Source organism: Pseudophryne corroboree, chromosome 12 (assembly GCF_028390025.1).
Source record: "Pseudophryne corroboree isolate aPseCor3 chromosome 12, aPseCor3.hap2, whole genome shotgun sequence".
Lineage (NCBI taxonomy): Eukaryota > Metazoa > Chordata > Amphibia > Anura > Myobatrachidae > Pseudophryne > Pseudophryne corroboree.
The window spans coordinates 141,486,082-141,512,476 of record NC_086455.1 but is presented as its reverse complement, the minus strand read 5'-3'; the positions used below and the strand labels follow the sequence as shown (position 1 = coordinate 141,512,476).

General features: G+C 46.7%; 1 protein-coding gene across 13 annotated transcripts in view; it reads right to left on the bottom strand.

The window, feature by feature from the left end:
• Positions 1-26,395, bottom strand: part of LOC134981011 (receptor-interacting serine/threonine-protein kinase 3-like) — a 246,712-nt gene that overhangs the window by 114,868 nt on the left and 105,449 nt on the right. For 3 of the 13 annotated variants that reach the window (XM_063948098.1, XM_063948096.1, XM_063948100.1), the window contains 3 exons: positions 19,523-20,974; positions 15,530-15,645; positions 8,665-8,763 (listed from right to left, as the gene is read on the bottom strand). The exons of 4 other annotated variants lie outside the window; for them this stretch is intronic. In XM_063948098.1, the coding sequence (XP_063804168.1) occupies positions 8,665-8,670 (6 nt within the window). In that variant the 5' untranslated portion in view covers positions 8,671-8,763; positions 15,530-15,645; positions 19,523-20,974. Of the gene's footprint in view, positions 1-8,652; positions 8,764-15,529; positions 15,646-19,522; positions 20,975-26,395 lie in introns of all 13 variants that reach the window. 6 more of the 13 variants (XM_063948103.1, XM_063948105.1, XM_063948097.1 and 3 more) reach the window with 5 other exon arrangements.

Genomic DNA, 26,395 nt, shown 5'->3' with positions numbered 1-26,395 from the left:
GTCTGTACATTCACTCATGGGAATGACCAAACACACAATAGTTTCACTCACTTCTAGCAATGTCTTATTCATGCACTTATCTTGCTTATTTTAGACAAGAACATTTACAGGAGAATACAGCAAACAGGTAAGTTCAGGGGAAATGTAAGGAAAATTGATTTCACAGAAAGGGTATTGATGAATAAGTGCATTAGCCTACCCTCGGAGTATGGTTACCACTTCATCCCTTTAATTCTGGACACGTATTAATTACACAGGTTCTGCGGCTGATTAAAACCGGGTGAAATGGAGTCTTGAAGTCAGCCAGCTACAGAACCTGTGTAATTAATACGTGTCCAGAATTAAAGGATGAGGTGTTAACCCTACCTCGGACGTGGTAATGGCTAAGACAGTTGAGCCATTTAAACATGCTTGGGATAGGAATATGAATGTCCTTACAAAGAACTAAGGATCAAATAGAAATAGGGTTGAGGTTACCTACCCTATGCACCTTTGTACATGTATTATACCAATTTCTGTGTGTCGGTCACAGCCCACCATGGGTGGTCATTCCGAGTTGATCGCTAGCTGCATTTGTTTGCAGCGCAGTGATCAGGCTTAAAGACGGCAGTTCTGCGCATGCATATGCAGCGCAATGCACACGCGCGTCGTACGAGCATAATGAACAATGTAGTTTTGCACAGGGTCTAGCGAAGCATTTCAGTCGCACTGGTGGCCGCAGAGTGATTGACATGAAGTGGGCATTTCTGGGTGGCAACTGATCGTTTTCAGGGAGCAGAGCCGGCCCTAGGTATAGGCAAACTAGGCAATTGCCTAGGGCATCTGGTATGCCTAGGGGCATCAGCAGCTTCTGCTGATTAAAATGATATGCGGCATGCCTATATCCTGTGTAGCATTTCGTACGCAGATACAGCCACAGTCTCACACAGTATATAGGCATGCCACATATCATTTTAATCATCAGAAGCTGCTTGTGTATCCTAGCCACATAGCAATGCAAATAAGATGCATTTTCATAAAAAAATAGGCACCCAACGTTAGCTGAGCTGCCAGTTGACTCACTCTGGGAACTACATGTGTCATTATGTGTATAAGGGCATTAATAATGTGTAACATATGTGTAAGGGGCACTATGTGTGTCATTATGTGTATAAGGGCACTAATAATGTGCGGCATATGTGTAAGGCCAAATGTGCACACTGTTCTTATTTAAATTACAGGGGGTAGGAAAACAAAAAAAAGGACTGCTATGGGTGGGGGGTGATGGTGCTGGGAAAGGGGTGCAGGGTCAGAGGCGGAACTAGCGGTGGTGCCAGGGGGCACCAGCCAAAATCTTGCCTAGGGTATCATATTGGTTAGGGCCGGCTCTGTCAGGGAGTGTTCAGAAAAACGCAGGCATGCCAGAAAAAACGAAGGCGTGGCTGGGCGAACGCTGGGCGGGTTTGTGACGTCAAAACAGGAACTGAACAGTCTGAAGTGATCGCAAGTGCTGAGTAGGTTTTGAGCTACTCTGAAACTGCACAAAAAAACTTTGTAGCCGCTCTGCGATACATTCGTTCGCACTTCTGCTAAGCTAAAATACACTCCCAGTGGGAGGCGGCATAGCGTTTTCACGGCTGCTACAAACTGTTAGCGAGCGATCAACTTGGAATGACCACCCATATCTTCTACACTGCGAGCGTCTTTTCACTGCATCTGCTAAGTTACTAAGACCCCTTCAGACAGTCAGCGATAAACCAAGTTATTGCACATGAACATGCAGCAAATCGGGCTGCGGTGCAGTCTGAAAGGGGTCACTTGAAATAATCCAAGTTGAGTGACCCGGTATTTCAACTCGGGTAGCGAGCAGGGTTGAACACTTGTTTGACCTGGCTTGTAGTGCAGTGTGAACGGGCAAGCCGGATTGATGTGACCCGGCACTCATTCACTAAATAGGAAGAGGCGGCGCTAGGAGATCATCTCCAAGCGCCTCCTCTGCATATAAGCTTGGTCGGGTAACCTGTCTGAATGAGGTCCCAGCTGAGTCACATCCGGGTAGGACCCGTGTACAAATCCCTGATGCAACCAGGCTGTTGCAATTTGAAAGTGGTACTGTATAAGATCCAAAATGTAGTGGGATTCGGTCTCTAAGTCGACAGTAACTAGGTCGACAATGTCTAGGTCGACCACTATTGGTCGACAGTAACTAGGTTGACAGGGTGTCTAGGTCGACAGGGTCTTTAGGTCGACGTGTTCTGGGTCGACAGGTCAAAAGGTCGACATGAGTTTTTCACAATTTTTTTCTTTTGTTGAACCTTTTCATACTTAACGATCCACGTGGACTACGAATGGAACGGTAATCTGTGCTGAGCGCAACGGTAGTGGAGCGAGGCACCTTGCCCAAAGCATGGCGAGCGAAGCGAGGGGACACGGTGCACTAATTGAGGTTCCCGGTCACTCTACGAAGAAAACGACACCAAAAAAACATAAAAAACTCATGTTGACCTTTTGACCTGTCGACCTAGAACATGTCGACCTAAAGACCCTGTCGACCTATTTACTGTCGACCAATAGTGGTTGACGTAGACATTGTCGACCTAGTTACTTTTGACCTTCAATACCACACCCAAACTCAGTAAGGTACTCATCTGTGAGAGTCTCATTCTCGCTGGCCTTCTCATGCCATATGGTGCAGAGACACTAAGGAGCTGATTTATCAACGAGTTTTAAATCTTGTTGCGTATGATAAATGGTGCTCCAGACAATCAGCTCCAACTGTCATTTTTAAAACAAGTGACAGTTAAGAGCTGTTTGGCTGGAGCTTCATTTATCATGCATGTTTTAAAACTCACTGCGTATGATAAAACTCATTGATAACGTGTATGAGGATGATATGTCTGTACACTCAGAGCCGGCCCTAACCAATATGATGCCCTAGGCAAGATTTTGGCTGGTGCCCCCTAGCACCACCGCTGGTTCCGCCTCTGACCTTGCACCTCTTTCCCAGCACCATCACCCCTCACCCATAGCAGTCCTTATTTTGGTGCTTGTACCTCCCATATTTTAAATAGGAACAGTTCGCACATTAGGTGCACAGCCCAAAAAGGGTGTGTTTTTGCTGGCAAGGGGCATGGCCACACAATAGTACCCCCAATTCAAATTACGCCACACGGTACTGCAACTTTATTCACATTTGATCATGCGATAGTGTCCATAATTCATATTACATCCCACAGTAGTATCACTTTACCTTATAAACGTTACTCCTCACAGTAGAGCCCCTTATTCACATTACATCACACTGAATTGCTCCTTATTCACATTACACCACACCCTATTGCTCTTTATTCACATTAGACGACACAGTAATGCCCTTTCCATACACAACACCACATAGTAGAGCACCTTATACACATAATGCCACACATTAGTAATGCATTTATACACATAATTCCACACAGTAATGCCCCTTACACATATGAGACACATCATTAATGTCCTTATAAACATAATGCGTCTTACACATTATGGCAACCTTTATTAATGCCCTTTTACACATAATGTCCCTTACACATATGCCGCACATTATTAATGCCCTTATACACATGACACACATAGTGCCCCCTACACATTTGGTGCACATTATTAGTGCCCCTATACACATAATGACACACATACAGTAGTACCCTGTTACACATATGCCGCACATTATTAATGCCCATATACACATAATGACACACATAGTGGCCCCTACATATTTGGTGCACATTATTAGTGCCCCTATACACATAATGACACACATACAGTAGTACCCTGTTACATGTATGCCGCACATTATTAATGCTCTTCTACACATAATGACACACATAGTGCCCCTTACACATATGTTGCACATTATTAATGCCCTTATACACATAATGACACACAAAGTGCCGCCTACACATTTGCTGCACATTATTAGTGCCCCTATACACATAATGACACATACAGTAGTACCGTTACACATATGACGCACATTATTAATGCCCTTATACACATAATGACACACATAGTAGCCCTTTACACATATGTTGCACGTTATTAAAGCATTTTTACATGACACACATAATGCTCCTTACATATATTCCGAACACTACTGCACAACCAACCCACTCACATGCACACAGCACTCACACTGCCACTAACACTGTGACCTCTGCCTCTGCTTGGATACAGATGTGTCCTCATAAATCTTGCCTCAATGCTAACGTCGGGCACCTTTTTTGATGAAAATGCATCTTATTTGCATTGCTATGTGGCTAGGATGCACAAGCAGCTCCTGCTGATTAAAATGATATGCAGCATGCCTATATACTGTGTGACACTGTGGCTGTATCTGCATATGAAATGCTACACACAGAATATAGGCATGCCGCATATCATTTTAATCAGCAGGAGCTGCTGATGCCCCTAGGCATATCAAATGCCCTAGGCAATTGCCTAGTTTGCCTATGCCTATGGCCGGCTCTGTGTACACTGTTTACCCAGCTGTGCAAACAGTCTCCCATATGTGTTTATTTACTTGATGGGGGTCATTCCGAGTTGATCGCTAGCTGCCGTTGTTCGCAGCACAGCGATCAGGCTAAAAATTGGCATTTCTGCGCATGCGTATGCATTGCAATGCGCAGGCGCATCGTACTGGTACAATGAGCATCGTGGGTTTGCACAGAGTGTAACGGACATTCCAGTCGCACGGCCGAACGCAGGAAGATTGACATAAAGTGGGCGTTTCTAGGTGTCAACTGACTGTTTTCAGGGAGTGCTTAAAAAATGCAGGCGTGGCATAAAAAACAGGCGTGGCTGGGCGATCGCTGGGCGGGTGTGTGACGTCAAAAGCCGTCCCTCCGTCGTTAGAATCAACACACACGGAGAGTAACTACAGGGCTGGTCTTGTTTTGCACAAAATGCAGGTGCTCTGCTCAGGGCCGGTTCTGGCGCTCTGTGCGCCCCGGGCGGCAATAGGGGCGTGGCTTCGTACAGGGGGCGTGGTCATTTACGCCCCCTGTACAGACTGAAATGATGTGCGGTGCGCAATGACGTCATCGCGCACCGCACAGCAAAGGTCCTCTCAACGAAGGGAAACTAGACGCGTAGCGTCTAGTTCCCTTCGTGGAGAGGACCTTTGCTGTGCGGTGCGCGATGACGTCATCGCGCACCGCACAGTAAAGGACCTCTCCACGAAGGGAAACTAGAAGCGTACGCGTCTAGTTTCCCTTCACAGCGGCAGCGGGGGGCAGCGGCCAGCGGCAGCAGGGGGGCAGCGGGAGGCACACAGCAGCAGCGGATCTTGCCCTGGTGCGGCGCCCTCCGGATGGCGCCCTGCACCCTCCGGAAGGCGGCGCCCCGGGCAAAAGTCCTGCTTGCCCGTGGCAAGATCCGCTACTGGCTCTGCTGCACAAGCAAACAGATTGAAAGATCCTACTTGCGCTTATACTTAGGTGGCAGCCCTTAGTTACACAGAAAAACCTTCACCGTGGTTTTAATAAAGAACCATACATCCACAATTAGTGAAACCAAGTGGCGCCGCCTTATCACCCCAGAATCTGAGAGGTAAAAAGAAATGGCTTACACAGCAAATTTAAAGGAAAGATTCCTGCTCCACATCAGTTAGCAATGGGCTAAGGAAAATAACAGAAAAATACAACACATAGTGTATCCTATTTGAACAAAAGTGTGGTTTTATTATTCAATGGTCCCACTCACAGATTATAGCTGGTAAATTTGCATGTAGTAAATGGGGTCTCTTCTAGTTGGTTTTACTCCATACAGTGGCGCACACAGGGGGGGTTTCCGAGTACCTGGAAACCCCCCCTGATGACCCCAAAAAATGTTTTGAGACGGAGACACAGCTGTCTCCATCTCAACAAAAGCCAAAGCCGCGACCGCGATCGCGATCGCGGACGGAGCTGCAGCAAGAGCAGAGAGCTATGCTGCTCTCTGCTTAGAGAATGTCCCGGGTGCCGGGGGAGCTGCTGGCTGCGCATGCTCAGCCACAGCAGCTCCCTCCGTCCTCACTCTGCCTCACGCTGCCGTGGCCGCCCCTCTGTATGTAAGTTTGAAATCATTGTTTAAGTGTGTTTTTGTATGATATGAATGCATGTATGTATGTATGTATGTATGTGGGTTTGTGTGTGTGCTTGTATGTATGTATGTATGTATGTATGTATGTATGTGTGTTTACAATCATGTGTGAGTGTATGTATGTGTGTTTACATGTGTGAGTTTGTGAATATATATATATATATATATAAAAACGGTAATCCTCCTTGGGTCCTGTGATAGGACCTCTATTGAAGAAAAATAGGCGGCACTCCAGGGACTTAAATAAAGTCAAACTGTATTCAAAAAATAAATTTCATGGTGCAAAAAACAACGTTTCAAGGCTCTACAGCCTTTTCATCTGGTTATGCATTATAGGTGAGGTCAATAAACAAAATACCTCTGTTTTTTTTCACCTCACCTATAATGCATAACCTGATGGAAAGGCTGTAGAGCAGGGGTGGGGAACCTTTTTACCACCGAGGGCCATTCGGATATTTATAAAATCCTTCGGGGGCCATACAAAAATTCTCAACTTAAAAAATGACCCTGCCCCAAAAAATGGGTGTGGCCAGTTAAAATGGGACGTGATACACATATGCCCCCAATAGTGCGGTGCCAGATCCACAATTGCCCCCACAGTGCCAGGTATACAAATGCCCCCCACAGTTCCAGGTATACAAATGCCCCTCACAGTGCCAGGTATACAGATGCCCCCACAGTGCCAGGTGTACAAATGCCCTCACAGTGCCAGGTATACAAATGCCCTCACAGTGCCAGGTATACAGAATCCCCCACAGTGCCAGGTATACAAATGCCCCCCACAGTGCCAGGTATACAAATGCCCTCACAGTGCCAGGTATACAAATGCCCCCCCACAGTGCCAGGTATACAGATGCCCCCACAGTGCCAGGTATACAGATGCCCCCAGAGTGCCAGGTATACAGATGCCCCCACAGTGCCAGGTATACAGATGCCCCCACAGTGCCAGGTGTACAAATGCCCCCCACAGTGGCAGGTATACAGATGCCCCCACAGTGCCAGGTATACAAATGCCCCCCACAGTGCCAGGTATACAGATGCCCCCACAGTGCCAGGTATACAAATGCCCCCCACAGTGCCAGGTATACAGATGCCCCCACAGTGCCAGGTATGCAGATGCCCCCACAGTGCCAGGTATACAGATGCCCCCACAGTGCCAGGTATACAAATGCCCCTCACAGTGCCAGGTATACAGATGCCCCCACAGTGCCAGGTATACAGATGCCCCCACAGTGCCAGGTATGCAGATGCCCCCACAGTGCCAGGTATACAGATGCCCCCACAGTGCCAGGTATACAAATGCCCCCCACAGTGCCAGGTATACAAATGCCCCCCACAGTGCCAGGTATGCAGATGCCCTCCCCCCTCCCCTCCGTGCTGCTTACCTTGGGACACGGAGGAGAGCACGGCTGTCGGGTCAGGGCAGGGAGGAGAGCGCGGCTATGTCAGGCTGCGGCGGCGTGTACTACTTCAAACCAGCCGCCGGTTCGAGAGCCAATCAGAGCTCGCGGACCGGCAGCCGCGGCTCCTGATTGGCTGCCGGTCCGCGAGCTCTGATTGGCTCACGGACCGGCGGCTGGTTTGAAGTAATACACGCCGCCGCAGCCGCACGAGAGCCGCGCTCTCCTCCGTCTCCCTGTTCTAACAGCTGAGACACGCTGCCACCGGACTGAGCGGCAGCGTGTCTCACTGACACCAACTGGTGGGCCGGACCAAACGGCCTTCTTCAGAAGCATCTGAAGAAGGACAATTGGTCCGAAAGCGCTTAAGCCTGGGGGACTGATCTGTGCAGCATTTACGGAAGACCCGGAGGAACTACTCGGCAGTTCTGGGACACCTTTAGTAACCGGGACTTTGGGTGATTATATCTCCACACTGTTCGTTGCAGCTTTCTGGATGTCTTCTGATTTATGCTGTTTTTTAATCCTTGTTTGTAAGTGTGTCTTGTAATAAATTTATCCTTAATCAAACACACAGACGGTATTGCACTATTACTATTCTCTATTTCAAGCTCCTATGGGAACGGTATCTATGGAGTAAAACCAACTAGAAGAGACCCCATTTACTACATGCAAATTTACCAGCTATAATCTGTGAGTGGGACCATTGAATAATAAAACCACACTTTTGTTCAAATAGGATACACTATGTGTTGTATTTTTCTGTTATTTTCCTTAGCCCATTGCTAACTGATGTGGAGCAGGAATCTTTCCTTTAAATTTGCTGTGTAAGCCATTTCTTTTTACCTCTCAGATTCTGGGGTGATAAGGCGGCGCCACTTGGTTTCACTAATTGTGGATGTCTGCTGCACAAGCGTTCGCACTTCTGCAAAGCGAAAATACACTCCCCGGTGGGTGGCGACAATGCGTTTGCACGGCTGCTAAGAACTGCTAGCGAGCGATCAACTCGGAATGACCCCCGAAGTACGCTAGAATATGTGTACAACTATAGTATCTTGCAAAAAAAGGTAAAGTTTCCTGTTATAGTAAAAGTACCATATAACTGCCTTAGATTTTTACAATTCAAATAAGATGCTGTAACCAGAAGATATACCTAGTGAATTACCAGCATAGCCCTTTACTTGCAGTGCCGGCATTTCCAGTCAGTCTTTTCTTGAGAGCTAAATTTAATTTGTTGATTTTGAAAGATCCTGGTTTCACACCTCTGCAGATGAACACAAATGAGACCAAAATAACTCCAGGCAACATCATTAAAATTGCCTACGTTCTGTTTTCTCTGAAAGAAACACAAAAGCATAGAGATTGATATCAGGCAGAAACTTTATATTCCTCGGGCTGTGAAAGCTCCATATCATATTTGATCCTTTGACAACTTTAATACTTGGAATTGTTACATTTTGTTATTATATTGGCCTCTAGGACACCTATCCTTGTATCCACTACATATTTTAGAAATATTTATATAAATGTTGCCCATAGGTTTCAGGCAATCCAATCCTTAGAACTACAAATTATATATTCTGTATTCCTGTACTCATCTTAACTCAAAATATAAGTTACCTGGATACTGACATGATACAGGAAGGAACGTCAGTCATTTTTGAATGGACACTATAGATGTATCTGTTTTATGTTAGGAGCAGATATTTGGAGTTCACAAGTTCAGATAACTAGCCACTTCATAATTATGTTATACTAAAGGTGGGTGGAGGCATTTAATTAACCGTGTATACAACCAGATAAAAGGGGAGCCTGAGATGGATCATTACTGAGGCGTAGTACTGGATTACCTTCTAGGTGGACTATGGAGTGTCTTGCTGCCACCAGTGGGTGGCAAAGATCTGTTGAAACCTGGAGAGTGCTACTGTGCAGTCTCCATGATCCTCCTTTAGGGAAGCATCAAGTGCATTACCAGCACGCTAAAGCTGAGCGGGCCGGGAGCTACTCCTAAAGTGCAAAAGCATTGCCTCTGTGCGATGCTTTTGCACTTCTGCGGAGGGAGGCTGGCACTGACATGCGGGGTGGGATAGCCCTGTGCTGGGCGTCCCCCTGCATGTCTATTGTCATGATCGTAGCCCTGTGTAAGAGGGCCAACATACATATAGGGGGTCATTCCAAGTTGATCGCTAGCTGAAAATGTTTGCTGCGCTGCGATTAAGTAAAAAAATGGCACTTCTGCGCATGCAGCGCAGTGCGCGCGCGCAACATACTTTCACAACGGCCGATGTAGTTTCACACAAGGTCTAACGAAGCTTTTCAGTCGCACTGTTGGCCGCAGAGTGATTGACATGAAGTGGGCGTCAACTGACCGTTTTCAGGGAGTGTTCGGAAAAACGCAGGCGTGCCAGGAAAAATGCAGGCATTGCTGGCCAAACGCAGGGCGTGCTTGTGATGTCAAAACAGGAACTGAACAGTCTGAAATGATCGCAAATGCTGAGTAGGTCTGAAGCTACTCTGAAACTGCACAAAATTATTTGTAGCCGCTGTGCGATCCTTTCGTTCCCACTTATGCTAAGCTAAAATACACTCCCAGTGGGAGGCGGCATAGTGTTTTCACGACTGCTAAAAACAGCTAGCGAGCGAACAACTCGGAATGACCACCATAGTCACCTGGTGGTGGTCTGTATACTCTGCTCTATGGGGATAATTCAGACCTGATCACTAGGCTGCGTTTTCGTACAGCGGGTGATAAGGTCTAAACTGTGCATGCGTATGCACCGCAATGCGCAGGTGCGTTGCACGGGTACAAAGCAGATCGCCGCTCAGCAATCGGTTTGTGCGAAGGATCCATTCGCACGGGCGTTCGCAAGGAGATTGACAGGATGAAGGCGTTTGTGGGTTGCAACTGACCATTTTCTGGGAGTGTTTTGAAAAATGCAGGCGATGTCACACGCAGCCGCTGCGGGCCGGGGAGCGACGAGTAGCTCCCGGCCAGCACGCTAAAGCTGAGCGGGCCGGGAGCTACTGCTAAAGTGCAAAAGCATTGCCTCTGTGCGATGCTTTTGCACTTCTGCGGAGGGAGGCTGGCACTGACATGCTGGGTGGGATAGCCCTGTGCTGGGCATCCCCCTGCATGTCTATTGTCATGATCGTAGCCCTGCAAAATTTTGCAGGGCTACGATCAACTCGGAATGACCCCCAAAGTGTATAAAATGAAAGACATGGCTCTTGCATGCCAACCTATGGTAATGTGGCTCAGAAACCGCCCTCAAGAAAGCTTGTGCTTGTGCCTCATTTACCAAAAATGTTTTCTCCTCCTGCAGCGCTATATTTATATACCGTAATGCCAGTAGGGGGCAGTTAAAGAGAGGAGGGGCCCATGTTCAGGCTCTGTGTGGACCCTACTCCTCTCTGACAGCAGCTGGCTTTGTGCCAGAGTCCACTGCACATGTGCAGGGCTCAGGGAACACGGTGCCCATGCCATGTTCCCAGGGACATCTCTACTGCGCATGCGCAAATCACTGATAAATGGCCGCAATGCCAGTTTTCCCAATGAATTCTGTCTGTAGTGCCGAGGTAAGTATAATTATAAGGGTTTGCAGTGGGGACACCCCTTGACGCAGGGGCGCGTGTGTGTACTGCACACTCTGCACCCACTTTGGATACTCAGCTGCCGGCAAATTGCACAACCATACACGTCGGCAAGCTTTACTTAGGCAGTGCCTGCCCCAGGAAGCGTTCCAGCTAATATCCCTGTCACAGACTCACAACCTCACACATACACCAGGGACAATTTAGTCAGACGCCAATTAACCTACAAGTATATAGCAAGTACAGTATGTGCAGAATCATTTTAGCCATCCAATTAGGATGCTGACAGCACACTTTTCACACTGGATGCTGGAAAAAGAATTTGATAATGTGCGCTAAGATCAACTATGAGAAATGTTAAAATGTGGTATATTAGATACGTTTTTTAATGTCATTAAACCTACAAATGCCGACACCGATGAGTACAGCTTACTGTAAATGTTTCTGAAAGAGGATCTAGATAGGAAATACTCTATCCACAGCTCCTCTTTAATCTTAGCTTACATTCTCAGGTCTTTGGGCCTGATTCAGGTTGGCTCGCTAATCTCAATCCAACCGCAAAAATTACTAAAATGATGCGGGCGCATCGCCCGTCCTGCACATGTGCCTGTATTTTCTGCAGGCGCCCGCAGAAAATGCAAATGCCTCTATCTGTTAATCAGGCCGAGGCGTTCGCGGGGCGGCGATGCTCTGTTTTCCAAGGCGGAGACGAAGCGTTGTGAGGGCGTGGCTACAAAACAGGGGGCATGTTGACGCAAATGGGGGGCATGGCGGGGCGCGATCGGACATCACACGCAGCCGCCGCTATCAAAAAGATGGCTGGCGGGTCTCCTGCGGGCGCGGCCAGGCTGCGCCTGCAGGAGGCAACTTTCATTTTAGCCATCATGCAGTTTCGGCTTCATCGAGGGGGAGAGAGGCTGCGGTCAGCATGCTGGGCGGGCTTGCACTGCGATGGGTGGTCCCCAGCATACGTTCACAAGGATTGCAAATTCTGCTGGTTAGCAGAATTTGCAATCCAACCTGAATCAGACCCTTTGTGTGGAAGTCGGGGTGCTGTTTACAGGGCAAATGTCTCTCAATGTATTCATTCATACTGTATACATTCAACATAGTCAAGGGCGTAGGAACCGGGTGAAGGGGGGGGGGGGTTGCCTCACTCATTTGCCTATCTGAAATGACAGCAAGCATAAGCAGGCACATGAGGCCTGGAAACTGGTCTTGTAAGTGTATGACAATGGAACAAAGGGGGTCATTCCGACTCGATCGCAGCGTGCTTTCGTTCGCACAGCTGCGACGGGTCACTACTGCGCACGCACGGGGGCCGTAATGCGCACACGCATTCATTGCCCGGCGACAGCCGACGCCAGGCAAAGACAGCGGAAAAAGCGGTTGCAGCAGCGATTGCAAGAAGATTGACTGCAGGAAGGCGTTACGGGGCATCAACTGACCGTGGGAGACCGTTTTCCGGGAGTGGTAAGAAAAACGCAGGCGTGTCCAGGAGAACGGAGGGCGGATGTCTGACATCAAAGCCGAGCCCATCATCGCTGGATCCATCGCACAGGGTAAGTATGTCCAGGGCTGGTCTTGTTCTGCATGAAACTTTTTTTATCATAGCAGGGCTGCACAAGTGATCGCAGCCCTGCTATGCTAAAATACACTCCCCCATAGGCGGAGATTAGTTGATCGCACCAAAAGCAAAGAGTTGCTTGGTGTGATCAACTCGGAATGAGGGCCAAAGAGAGCAAATGATTGCGGCCTGCGGATGGTTTTAAAACGTTAGCAGCAGTCTCATTGTCACCAGATCGTAGGGTAGACAATGGTTGCCTTCACAGAGGAGTAACGTCATGACGCCCGGAGCAGGCTTATGTCACGAAAACCCCACTTCATGCACACACTGAACACGTGACACATTGCAAATCAGTTAAAGCCCTATGCAACTATTCCCTCAAAACCCCATCAACCCCCCCCCCCCCCAGAGAATAAATTAATCTATCCCCATTCTTTCATAATTTCACCCTCCCAGCACCAAATAACATTTTCATCTACTCGATCAGCTCCCATACAGATCTTCCCACACAGTAAAATGGCATATTTTAAGATAGAACTATAGATAAATTCAATTGTTTAACAACTATTGTACTAACTGGTAGTAGTTATTACTATTATTAATTATCATTCATTCTTCTTCTTCTTCTTCTTCTTCTTCTTCTTCTTATTATTATTATTATTATTATTATTATTATTATTAATAATAATAATAATAATAATAATAATAATAATAATAATAATTATTATTATATTTAATAATGTACAAATATATTTTTACAATATAACAAACAATGATACTGTGGTTGGCCAACTGCAGAAACACTGATGAAAACTAACATAGGATCAGAGGCGTAACAAGGGTTTTTGGAGCCCATGGCAAGATTATGAATGGCGTCCCCCTCCCCCTCCCAAATAAAAGACTCATGAAGCAAGCTATCTGCGCGCGCAAAAAATGGGCATGGTCACGACTAGAGATGAGCGGGTTCGGTTCGTCAAGATACGAACCCCCCCGAACTTCACCTATTTTACACGATTCCGAGGCAGCCTCTGATCTTCCCGCCTTGCTCGGTTAACCCGAGCGCGCCCGAACATCATCATCCCGCTGTCGTATTCTCTCGAGATTCATATTGCATATAAAGAGCCGCGCGTCGCCGCCATTTTCACTCGTGCATTGGAGATGATAGCGAGAGGACGTGGCTGCGTTCTCTCAGTTTCTGAGTTCAGTGTGCTGCAAATATCTTTGCTCAGTGTGCTGCAAATATCTGTGCTCAGTGTGCTGCAAATATCTGTGCTCAGTGTGCTGCAAATATCTACGTTCTCTGCCTGAAAACGCTCCATATCTGTGCTGCATTGTAGTATATAGTAGGAGGACAGTGCAGAATTTTGCTGACCACCAGTATATTATATATAGCAGTACGGTACAGTAGTCCATTGCTCTACCTCTGTGTCGTCAAGTATACTCTCCATCCATATCTGTGCTGCATTGTAGTTGTGCGCAGTATATAGTAGGAGGACAGTGCAGAATTTTGCTGACCACCAGTATATATATATAGCAGTACGGTACAGTAGTCCATTGCTCCACCTCTGTGTCGTCAAGTAAACTATCCATCCATATCTGTGCTGCATTGTAGTTGTGCGCAGTATATAGTAGGAGGACAGTGCAGAATTTTGCTGACCACCAGTATATTTATATAGCAGTACGGTACAGTAGTCCATTGCTCTACCTCTGTGTCGTCAAGTATACTATCCATCCATATCTGTGCTGCATTGTAGTTGTGCGCAGTATTATAGTAGGAGGACAGTGCAGAATTTTGCTGACCACCAGTATATATATATATATATATATATATATATATATATATAGCAGTAAGGTACAGTAGTCCATTGCTCTACCTCTGTGTCGTCAAGTATACTATCCATATCTGTGCTGCATTGTAGTTGTGCGCAGTATTATAGTAGGAGGACAGTGCAGAATTTTGCTGACCAATTTTTTTAAGTGCTGACTATTTTTTTAAGTTCCATCCTGTCTGACACTGCAGTGCCACTCCTAGATGGGCCAGGTGTTTGTGTCAGCCACTTGGGTCGCTTAGCTTAGCCATCCAGCGACCTTGGTGCACCTCTTTTTTTCTTTGCATCATGTGCTGTTTGGGGACACTTCAGTGCCACTCCTAGATGGGCCAGGTGTTTGTGTTGGCCACTTGGGTCGCTTAGCTTAGTCACACAGCTACCTCATTGCGCCTCTTTTTTTCTTTGCATCATGTGCTGTTTGGGGACACTGCAGTGCCACTCCTAGATGGGCCAGGTGTTTGTGTCGGCCACTTGGGTCTCTTATCTTAGCCATCCAGTGACCTTGGTGCACCTCTTTTTTTCTTTGTATCATGTGCTGTTTGGGGACTATTTTTTTAAGTGCCATCCTGTCTGACACTGCAGTGCCACTCCTAGATGGGCCAGGTGTTTGTGTCGGCCACTTGGGTCGCTTAGCTTAACCATCCAGCGACCTTGGTGCAAATTTTAGGACTAAAAATAATATTGTGAGGTGTGAGGTGTTCAGAATAGACTGGAAATGAGTGGAAATTATGGTTATTGGGGTTAATAATACTATGGGATCAAAATGACATCCAAATTCTATGATTTAAGCTGTTTTTGAAGGTTTTTTGTAGAAAAAAAAACACACGAATCCAAAACACACCTGAATCTGACCAAAACATTTCAGGGAGGTTTTGCCAAAATGCGTCTGAATCCAAAACACGGCCGCGGAACTGAATCCAAAAGCAAAACACAAAACCCGAAAAATTTCCGGTGCACATCACTAGTCACGACATGTCAACATGACACGCCACCTGTTCCACGTCACAATGGAAACATTCTTTTCAATTGCACATGCACCTTACCTGTATGATGGTTTCTCACAATGTGGAACCTCTGGAGAAATGTATCCTCTGAGGCAGACGGCGTCTTCAGTCGGTAATCACTATTCATGTAGGAGATAACATCGTCCAGATGATGCCTGGTTGTGTAGGAATATTAACAAGGTCAGCATCATACAACAGCAGTTCCACCAGACTCACATCCTGCCCCCTGCATTTCTCAGCCACACCATCCCCTACCCATGTCTCTCAGCCACACCATCACCTATCCCCTGTGTCGTCTTCCAGCACCCATCACCTATCCCTGTGTCGTCTCTCAGCACGCCATCACCTATCCCCTGTGTCATCTCTCAGCACACCATCACCTATCCCCTGTGTCGTCACTCAGCACACCATCACCTATCCCCTGTGTCGTCACTCAGCACATCATCACCTATCCCCTGTTGTCACTCAGCACACCATCACCTACCCCCATGTCGTCACTCAGCACACCATCACCTACCCTCTGTCATCACTCAGCACACCATCACCTACCCCATGTGTCATCACTCAGCACACCATCACCTACCCTCTGTGTCATCACTCAGCACACCATCACCTACCCCATGTGTCGTCACTCAGCACACCATCACCTACCCCCATGTCGTCACTCAGCACACTATCAACTACCCTCTGTGTCATCACTCAGCACACCATCAACTACCCTCTGTGTCATCTCTCAGCACACCATCACCTATCCCCTGTATCGTCTCTCAGCACACTATCACCTATCACTTGTGTCATCTCTCAGCACACCATCACCTATCCCTTGTGTCATCTCTCAGCACACTATCACCTATCCCCTGTGTCATCTCTCAGCACACTATCACCTATCACTTGTGTCATCTCTCAGCACACTATCACCTATCACTTGTGTCATCTCTCAGCACACTATCACCTATCACTTGTGTCATCTCTCAGCACACCATTACCTATCACTTGTGTCATCTCTCAGCACACTATCACCTATCACTTGTGTCATCTCTCAGCACACTATCACCTATCCCCTGTGTCATCTCTCAGCACACCATCACTTATCACTTGTGTCATCTCTCAACACACCATTACCTATCCCCTGTGTCATCTCTCAGCACACTATCACCTATCACTTGTGTCATCTCTCAGCACACTATCACCTATCACTTGTGTCATCTCTCAGCACACTATCACCTACCCCTTGTGTCATCTCTCAGCACACTATCACCTATCACTTGTGTTATCTCTCAGCACACTATCACCTATCACTTGTGTCATCTCTCAGCACACTATCACCTATCCCCTGTGTCATTTCTCAGCACACTATCACCTACCCCTTGTGTCATCTCTCAGCACACCATCACCTATCACTTGTGTCATCTCTCAGCACACTATCACCTATCCCCTGTGTCATCTCTCAGCACACTATCACCTATCACTTGTGTCATCTCTCAGCACACTATCACCTATCCCCTGTGTCATCTCTCAGCACACTATCACCTATCACTTGTGTCATCTCTCAGCACACTATCACCTATCACTTGTGTCATCTCTCAGCACACTATCACCTATCCCCTGTGTCATCTCTCAGCACACCATCACCTATCACTTGTGTCATCTCTCAGCACACCATTACCTATCCCCTGTGTCATCTCTCAGCACACTATCACCTATCCCCTGTGTCATTTCTCAGCACACCATCACCTACCCCTTGTGTCATCTCTCAGCACACCATCACCTATCACTTGTGTCATCTCTCAGCACACTATTACCTATCCCCTGTGTCATCTCTCAGCACACTATCACCTATCACTTGTGTCATCTCTCAGCACACTATCACCTATCCCCTGTGTCATCTCTCAGCACACTATCACCTATCACTTGTGTCATCTCTCAGCACACTATCACCTATCACTTGTGTCATCTCTCAGCACACTATCACCTATCCCCTGTGTCATCTCTCAGCACACCATCACCTATCACTTGTGTCATCTCTCAGCACACCATTACCTATCCCCTGTGTCATCTCTCAGCACACTATCACCTATCCCCTGTGTCATTTCTCAGCACACTATCACCTACCCCTTGTGTCATCTCTCAGCACACCATCACCTATCCCCTGTGTCATCTCTCAGCACACTATCACCTATCCCCTGTGTCATCTCTCAGCACACTATCACCTATCACTTGTGTCATCTCTCAGCACACCATCACCTATCACTTGTGTCATCTCTCAGCACACTATCACCTATCCCCTGTGTCATCTCTCAGCACACTATCACCTATCCCCTGTGTCATCTCTCAGCACACCATCACCTACCCCCTGTGTCATCTCTCAGCACACTATCACCTATCCCCTGTGTCATCTCTCAGCACACTATCACCTATCCCCTGTGTCATCTCTCAGCACACTATCACCTATCACTTGTGTCATCTCTCAGCACACTATCACCTATCCCCTGTGTCATCTCTCAGCACACTATCACCTACCCCTGTGTCATCTCTCAGCACACTATCACCTATCCCGTGTCATCACTCAGCACACCATCACCTATCCCCTGTGTCATCTCTCAGCACACCATCACCTATCCCCTGTGTCGTCTCTCAGCACACCATCACCTATCCCCTGTGTCATCTCTCAGCACACCATCACCTATCCCCTCTGTGTCATCTCTCAGCACACCATCACCTATCCCCTGTGTCGTCTCTCAGCACACTATCACCTATCCCCTGTGTCGTCTCTCAGCACACCATCACCTATCCCCTGTGTAGTCACTCAGCACACCATCACCTACCCCTTGTGTCATATCTCAGCACACTATCACCTATCCCCTGTGTCGTCTCTCAGCACACCATCACCTATCCCCTGTGTCATCTCTCAGCACACCATCACCTATCCCCTGTGTCATCTCTCAGCACACTTTCACCTATCCCCTGTGTCGTCTCTCAGCACACCATCACCTATCCCCTGTGTAGTCACTCAGCACACCATCACCTATCCCCTGTGTCATCTCTCAGCACACCATCACCTATCCCCTGTGTCATCACTCAGCACACCATCACCTATCCCCTGTGTAGTCACTCAGCACACCATCACCTATCCCCTGTGTCATCTCTCAGCACACCATCACCTATCCCCTGTGTCATCTCTCAGCACACCATCACCTATCCCCTGTGCCATCTCTCAGCACACCATCACCTATCCCCTGTGTCATCTCTCAGCACACCATCACCTATCCCCTGTGTCGTTTCTCAGCACACCATCACCTATCCCCTGTGTCATCTCTCAGCACACCATCACATTTTAAGTCTCCCAGTGCCCCCCATGTCTTAGTGTATATCTTTTTCCCCTTTTCTATGTCTCCCAGTGTCTCCCCCCCTTAAGTGTCTTAATCCTTCACCCCCCCCTTAAGTGTCTCTCTCTCCCTTCTAGTCCTATCAATGTGTTAACTCTTTCTCACCCCTCTCCCCTTACTTAGTGGGAGCCAGGAGCCAGCGGGCTGAGGCAGCAGGGGAGCGTGACACATCGCGGTCACACACACACACACACACACACACACACACACACACACACAACCTGCCCTCTACGATAATTTACTCTGACTCTGCCCTGCTCCCCCCACACACACACAGGTGTAAAGCATCGCATGGCGGCGATGCTTTTATACCTGACAAGTGGCTTCCGGCCAGCGCAGCTCCTGCGTGCTGGCAGGGAGATACCCACCGCATCCCAGGTCGCAGTGTTCTAACGCTGTTGGCTCGCGTGACCTCCCACCCCACAACCGCCTCTGCCTGTCAATCAGGCAGAGGCGATCGCAGCCAGTGAGATTCTGATAGCATCTCACTGGGATCCCAGGGTACGCATGCACAGTGTCGGCGCTGCACGTGCGCACGCCACATAACAATTCAGACTGCGATCGCTGCCGCTGCAGTAATCCAGTCTGAATTACCCCCACAGTCACACACACGTCAGTGCAGTCCTAAACACAAACAGACGCTCACCTGGCCATGCCAATGTCTCCTCCTCCTGCAGCCTTTCATCCGAGCTCTCAGTAGCCTCTGAACTGTCCATCCTGCACACCAGGCCAGCTCCAAGATCACTCATTCCCCTACCCTGATGTCTCAATCACTTGCCGTCGATCCCAGCGCACACAGGAGGGGAAACGGGTAAGGATCCGCCACTGCTGCTGCCGCAAGAGAGAAGCGCTGTGGTGTTTGGCTTCCATGCCTGCACTGTCCCATCCATAGCTCATCATCGGTGGCAGACTCTGCCGGCCTGCGGCGCCGTCCGTCAAGCTCCGCCCTCATCGCATGTGGTGTGGACCTTTTGCGGTCCAGAATTCAGCCATGGGGGGAATCCGGGAGATTGAGTGGGATTTGAGTGGGGGCAGTGGGACACTAGGAGCCTCCCGCACAATGCGGGAGTGTTGGCATGTATGGCCTGGGGCCAGCTCTGCATCAGAGGTGGAGGCGGAGCAGTAGCAGGCTGGAACAGGGCGGTGTGTTGAGCTCTGGGAGCTTTGCATTACAGGGCGGCGGGCAGGGCCGGATTAAGGGTTGTGGGGGCCCAGGGGCAACTAAATTGTGGAGGCCCCCATTACAAAAATGTATGCAACCCCCCCTCTCATGAGCCTTCAATAGCAGCGGCACACACACACACACACACACACACACACACACACACACACCAGGGTGCCGGGACAGCCCCGCAAGACTTTGTACTGAAGCTCCTCGGCGGCTGCTGTTATTAAACAGCTGAGCCGCCGAGGACGTGGGGAAACGGAGACACAGCTAACACAGCTGTGCTCTTGGCGGCGGGGCAGCCGGGCTATGTGGCTGCATGCTGGGAGGAACGGAGTGCCAGACAGACTGTGGAGGGCGCATGGGGCGAGAGGGCCGTGCAGGGGCCGATGGCACTCCCCTCTGCTGGGCTAGCCACGGCGCCCAGGGCACGTGCCCTGCTCGCCCCGTGCTAGTTACGCCTCTGCATAGGATTGGGGGTATTTGTATATCTACAGTCACTGTTGCTACTGTCATAAAACGACATACCAAACATGAGAAAAAGGGGCTTCAGGCAGTAGCCCTTGGCATTTTGCCTTAACCACCCCCCCATTAAAATTTTTGTTCCTATGCCCATTAGGGGAACAACATAGAGATATATGTTGTAATATTTAACATTTTAGTGCATTGTCTTAGGAGCAGAGCGGCACCACCTTGCGTTTCTGCCCTTTTCCCTCCCCATCCCTTCCTCCAGACATGCAAATGGCTGAGAGAAAGCAAATATGGAGGAAAGAGACAAATATTTTATTTCCTCTATGTTTACCTTAACATATAGGCCCTACAGATTGATATTATTATTATTATTATTATTATTATTAGCACAATGGCCACACGTGTAGTACATGCATCAGTGGTGAATACAGAAGCACAGGGATGGAGCACGTGTTCTTGTCACTGCAAGAGAAAGATGGTAAATTCAAGAAAAAATATTCATTTTTATTGTACAAATTTACCCACAAAACATGCTTACATTATATATGAGATTGTGAGAAATAGGCTACCTTATAGGGCCCCCAGCAGATAAGTCCCGGTGTGTGTGTGTGTGTGTGTGTGTGTGTGTGTGTGTGTGTGTTAAGACAACAGAGCCAATTAGTAACCCATAGACTACTATAGGGTAACACTTTCTGGAGATGATGTTGTCCTATTGGACCCAAGCTTGGTAGATTCCACAGTTTTGCAGTCCCTATAGAAAGCTATGGGGGCTGCAGTTGATGTCAGAAATGGAGGCACTGCAGATATTGGAGCGTGCTATCCCCTAAAAGCTTTTTTATGAAGTCTTTCTAAATATATTAATAAAGTATTTCCATATTAGACTACTATAGCTATAACTTATACTCAATGGAGAAAACAATGTTGGAAGTTAGTATAAAACTTTAAAGAATTACCATGTATAATATCCTATAGATGGAAAATATTCCACATTTTACCAATATTCATCAAGCTGTGCGCTCTAATAGCAATGATATCAATACACGCAGGCATTAGGCATCCATTAGGACTATAGCATGAAGCGGAAAGGCTATCAGTTATGTACCAATTGCTCACTCATAAATCACCCTTCTGACCATCTATCACCTATGATTGTGTACAAACAAAGCAGTCATTTCCTAAGAGACTGAACTGGTCTAACGATTCAGAAGGTTCTCCGAGGATGACTTTTCTGATTTTGACCTCATGACCAACCAATAAGTCAGTCAAGAAGGAAGTGCGCTGAAAGTACTTTGATTAAATTTCCATAACTTGCATTAATGGATCACTAAATGGTCTCCCATAAATCTCTAAAATATTATTGATCCTTAATGATGTTCAGCTGATGCCATAAAAGTGCCCACAAAATGCCCTACTGGTGCCCTAATGAATAGTTTATGTGACTCTGACTCTTTGTAAAGAACTAATACTTTGCTAAAGATATCCTTATATGACAACCTTGCATTTATCATTGAATGACTTGATAACCTGCAGATCTTTATTTAAGGCTTTAGTAACAAATGTTGTCTAAATATTTTATGAATGTGGATGTTCCCGACATTATTATGCCATGCCAGGGTCAGTCTAGGTGGCCTTCTTCTGCTGTAATAGAAAAGACCCATCTTACATATGATAAAATAAATCTGGACCAGTGAGTTAAGGATTCCCTGTAGCTCATTGTTGACGAACGAAGACTCCTAATATATAGCAACTATATCTTTTATCCACTATAGTATGATAAAACGTATTTGTGAATATTATCTCACAGGTATCAGGTAGGCTGGGTCATATAGTAGTTTAATACCTGCCCAACAAATCAGCTCTAAATGTCATTATTCAAATACAGGAGAGGAGTTTATTGGTTGATATGGGATCCGGACATTCGGAATCCCAGCAGTCAGAATACTGACGCTGGAATCCCGACATTGCTCAGAATACTGACACCAGGATGCTGACATGGAGTGCAAAACCAGTGCCAGAATCCCAAACGTAAGTATGCAGGGCTGCTTTGGGTCAGGCCCTACGGGGAGGAGGGAAAGGTGGTCAGTTAGGTTTAGGCTATGAGTGGTGGGCTAGGATTAGGCTGCGGGCGTGGGACAGTTAGGTTTAGGCTGTGGTGAGGGGGGGCTAGGTTTACGCACTACCGGGGTGGGTTAGGGTTAGGCTGCAAGGAGGGAAGTTATTAAGGTAAGGGGAATTGGGGATTAGGGATAGCATACTAACGTCGTGCGTCGTGATGTCACTGTCGGTATTCTGACTGCTGGCTTTCCAAGCGACAAGATACCGATACCATCCCACTGGTACTTGACCTCTCTCCAAGGTTTGATACATAATTCCCCTATCCAGTATGTTTATATACCCATATATTCTTGGATCCAGAGAAAGAGGTCTTACTTTTAGATATTTGGGGCATTATTATTTAAGGATGAAAAGACCACTTGATGGCTAATATGGGAGTTTTCACTGTCTTATTGCTCAATAACGCATTGCCTTATTCAAAAAAATGGTTAGCACTGACAACTGGCTGTCATTGTCACCAACAGAAGCACTCCACACACTTGTGGGGGCAGTTGTACTAAGCTTTGGAGAGAGATAAACTACCAATCACCTCCTATCTGCCATTTTTTAACATGGCAGTTAGGAGCTGATTCGCTAGTACTTTATCTCTTGTCATTTTATCAATCTCCAATGCTTAGTACATCTGTGTGCCCTAGTGTTTATCAAGTATAGCCACAGTGCCTGTTCTGGTACTGATATTACAGGATGCGTTACCAGAAAAAAACATTAATAAATAGCTTTAATCTTAGAGTTATTTTAATAAAATACTGTTGAAACAATGTTGAATTTGCTAGTAAAATAAATTGATAAATGTATTCTAAAAAATTACAGTTGTCTGCTCAGTAATAACTATGGGTCTGATTCAGCGATGCAATGTCAATGCACTGTACACACTGCAGCATTTTTTTTACTTTTTAACTGCGCTTGCATCTAAATTGCACTATGCATGCGCTGGGGTGGTCTTATGATGGTTGCCATGGGGATTTATTTGCAAATTGATTGACAGTCAGGAAGCATTTGTTGGACAGCTTGTGACTGTGATCCCATACACAGTAAACACAGCACTGTGGTCTTACTTCTGATGGCCATGCTGTGCCACCATACGGTTAATCAAAAGATCGATTATCAAACAATGTGCGTCCGATTGTTGGATTTTTGGGCCTTATTCAGAGTGGAATGCAGCCGCTGCGTTTGCACACACAGTCACAACCTGCGATTGGAAACATGGCGGTGGTACCCCTTCATATGCAGAAATGCTGCGATCAACTCTGTGGGCATTTTAATACAAATACCGGTGGCTGTAGGCTGTAGCACTTACATACTTTTGGACAGTCCATGCATGCAGAATTGCATCTGCAAAGACATTTGCGGACATCTCTGAATCTTGCCCCGTGCTAATAAATCAATCCCTTGGTGTGGAATTAGGAATCTTGAGCATATTACCTCCTCCCACTACCTCCTCCAAGATTTTGCACTTCCTGCTCCCTACAGTATCTCTGAAATTCTCTACCTCTCCCAATCAGACCCTCCGCCTATCTACAAAACTTCAAACAGGCTCTCAAGACCAACTTCTTCATCATGCCCAGCCTTCTCTCATCCTAACCCTTTGTTCCATGCTCACTGTCTACCCCAGCTTTGTCACACCTGTCTGTCTGATGCTCCCCTTTAGAATGTAAGCTCTTAAGAGCAGGGCCTCCTTCCCTCATTTGCTTTTCCTTCTCTTACTTAGACTATCGTCTACTCCATGCTCCCTACAATGGCACCTAACCCTCGGTTTATATACCATGACCTCGTCCTACATTGGGGGTCATTACGAGTTGATCGCTAGCTGCTTTCGTTCGCTGTGCAGCAATCAGGCAAAAAAATGGAACTTCTGCGCATGCGGCGCAATGCGCACGAAGTACTATTACAACGAATTATGTCGTTTCACGCAAGGTCTAGCGAAGCATTTCAGTCGCATTGCTGGCCACTGAGGGATTGACATGAAGTGGGCGTTTCTGGGTGTCAACTGACCGTTTTCAGGGAGTGTTCGAAAAAACGCAGGCGTGCCAGGAAAATGCAGGCGTGGCTGGCCGAACGCAGGACGTGTTTGTGACATCAAAACAGGAACTGAATAGTCTGAAGTGATCGCAAGCGCTGAGTAGGTTTGGAGCTACGCTAAAACTGCACAAAAAAAATTTGCCCCCGCTCTGTGATCCTTTCATTCACACTTCTGCTAAGCAAACATACACCCCCAGTGGGAGGCGGCATAGCATTTGCACGACTGCTAAAAACTGCTAGCGAGCGATCAACTCGGAATGACCCCCATTGTCTCGTACTGTAAGTCGCTATTGTCTTGTTTTGCTCAATTGTTTATGTACTATGTTAGGTGCTGTGGAAGGGTGTGGATCAATAGATGTACCTAGAAGAGACAGACAGTCAATAGGTAGACCCCAAATGGTAAAGATGCAAAAAGGTTATCAGGGTCAAAAGGTCATCATTGAAAAGGTAGACAGTAGAAAAAGTAGACACTGTCAGAAGGTCTTATACAAACAAAAAAGAACTTTGAAATCTCCACAGCGCTGTCTTCAATCAGCCTCACATCACATATAAGCCCAAAATTAATAGGCAATTAATTTCAAAAACAGAGTCCATATATACATTCCAAAAGCAGAGTCCATATATCCAAATATACTCCAATTGTAAAAAATAAAAATATTTATTAAAAGATATTAAAAGATAAAAACATGAAGCACTGTGCCGGATTCTGACTGACTTTAGCAGGTTACACAGTTCGGCTTTGAACAAAAGGTTTTTGTCTCACCGGACCTCCCGGACGCCAAACTTTATGTGCGATGATCCCCTTCTGTCGGGACTTTAGCTACCCGGCACTGTACACATAGGGGCTGTCTCTCCCGCTGGCCGTCCACCAGTCTACGACCCAAGGTGAAATCCTATAACCGCTGTGTCTCCCGTTACTCGTGCTGCCTTGGCTCCCGCTCCCGGCTCTCTCCTCCCATACGTAGTGACCAAAACTACCTACTGCCGCCGAGGCATTTCAACCCAATCAGGGTCTTTGTCAAGGCAGTTCTTTTTTGTTTGTATATGGTCTCTAGCTGATTAGCTGATTGGCATTCTTTGAAAGCATAGCTGCAGTTGTTTGGAGTGCTTAGAAAATGATCCTTGCCTTGGATTGTGTGGTGTCAGAAGGTCGACATGGAAATGGTCAACAAAAAAAAGGTTGACACAAGTTTTTTAAGTTTTTCTGGTGTCATGTTCAATGTTTAACTACATGTGACCCCAACTAGTATACCGCTTTAATCACCAAGGTGCGTAGCTCCACCACCGGCACAGGTTACTTTTCCCAATCGTAGTCCATGTGGATGGTAAAGGATGAAAAAGTTTAAATAAAATGAAAGAAAACCTTGTGATGACCATATTGTGGTGCCATATATTATAATAATAATAATAATAATAATAATAATAATAATAATTATTATTATTATTATTATTATTATTATTATTATTATTATTATTATGCTCCCAATAATAAAATCCTTAAATAATAATTTGTTATTTGGGTTAATTAATGACAACTAAATGTATATCTTTATGTGCTCCTTTATTAATCAGCTTCAGCAATTTCAACTGTTACTACCATTTTTTAGTGGTTTCAAAAGCCCACAAATGGCTGTGCATCGCTCTGTATTACATCTGGTGACATTTAGGCCAAAAAGTATCCAGTTTTGTTTGTGTAGTTCTTGCTGCCAAATTCATATTCTATTATCTCGTCAAGATCAATTGACGATT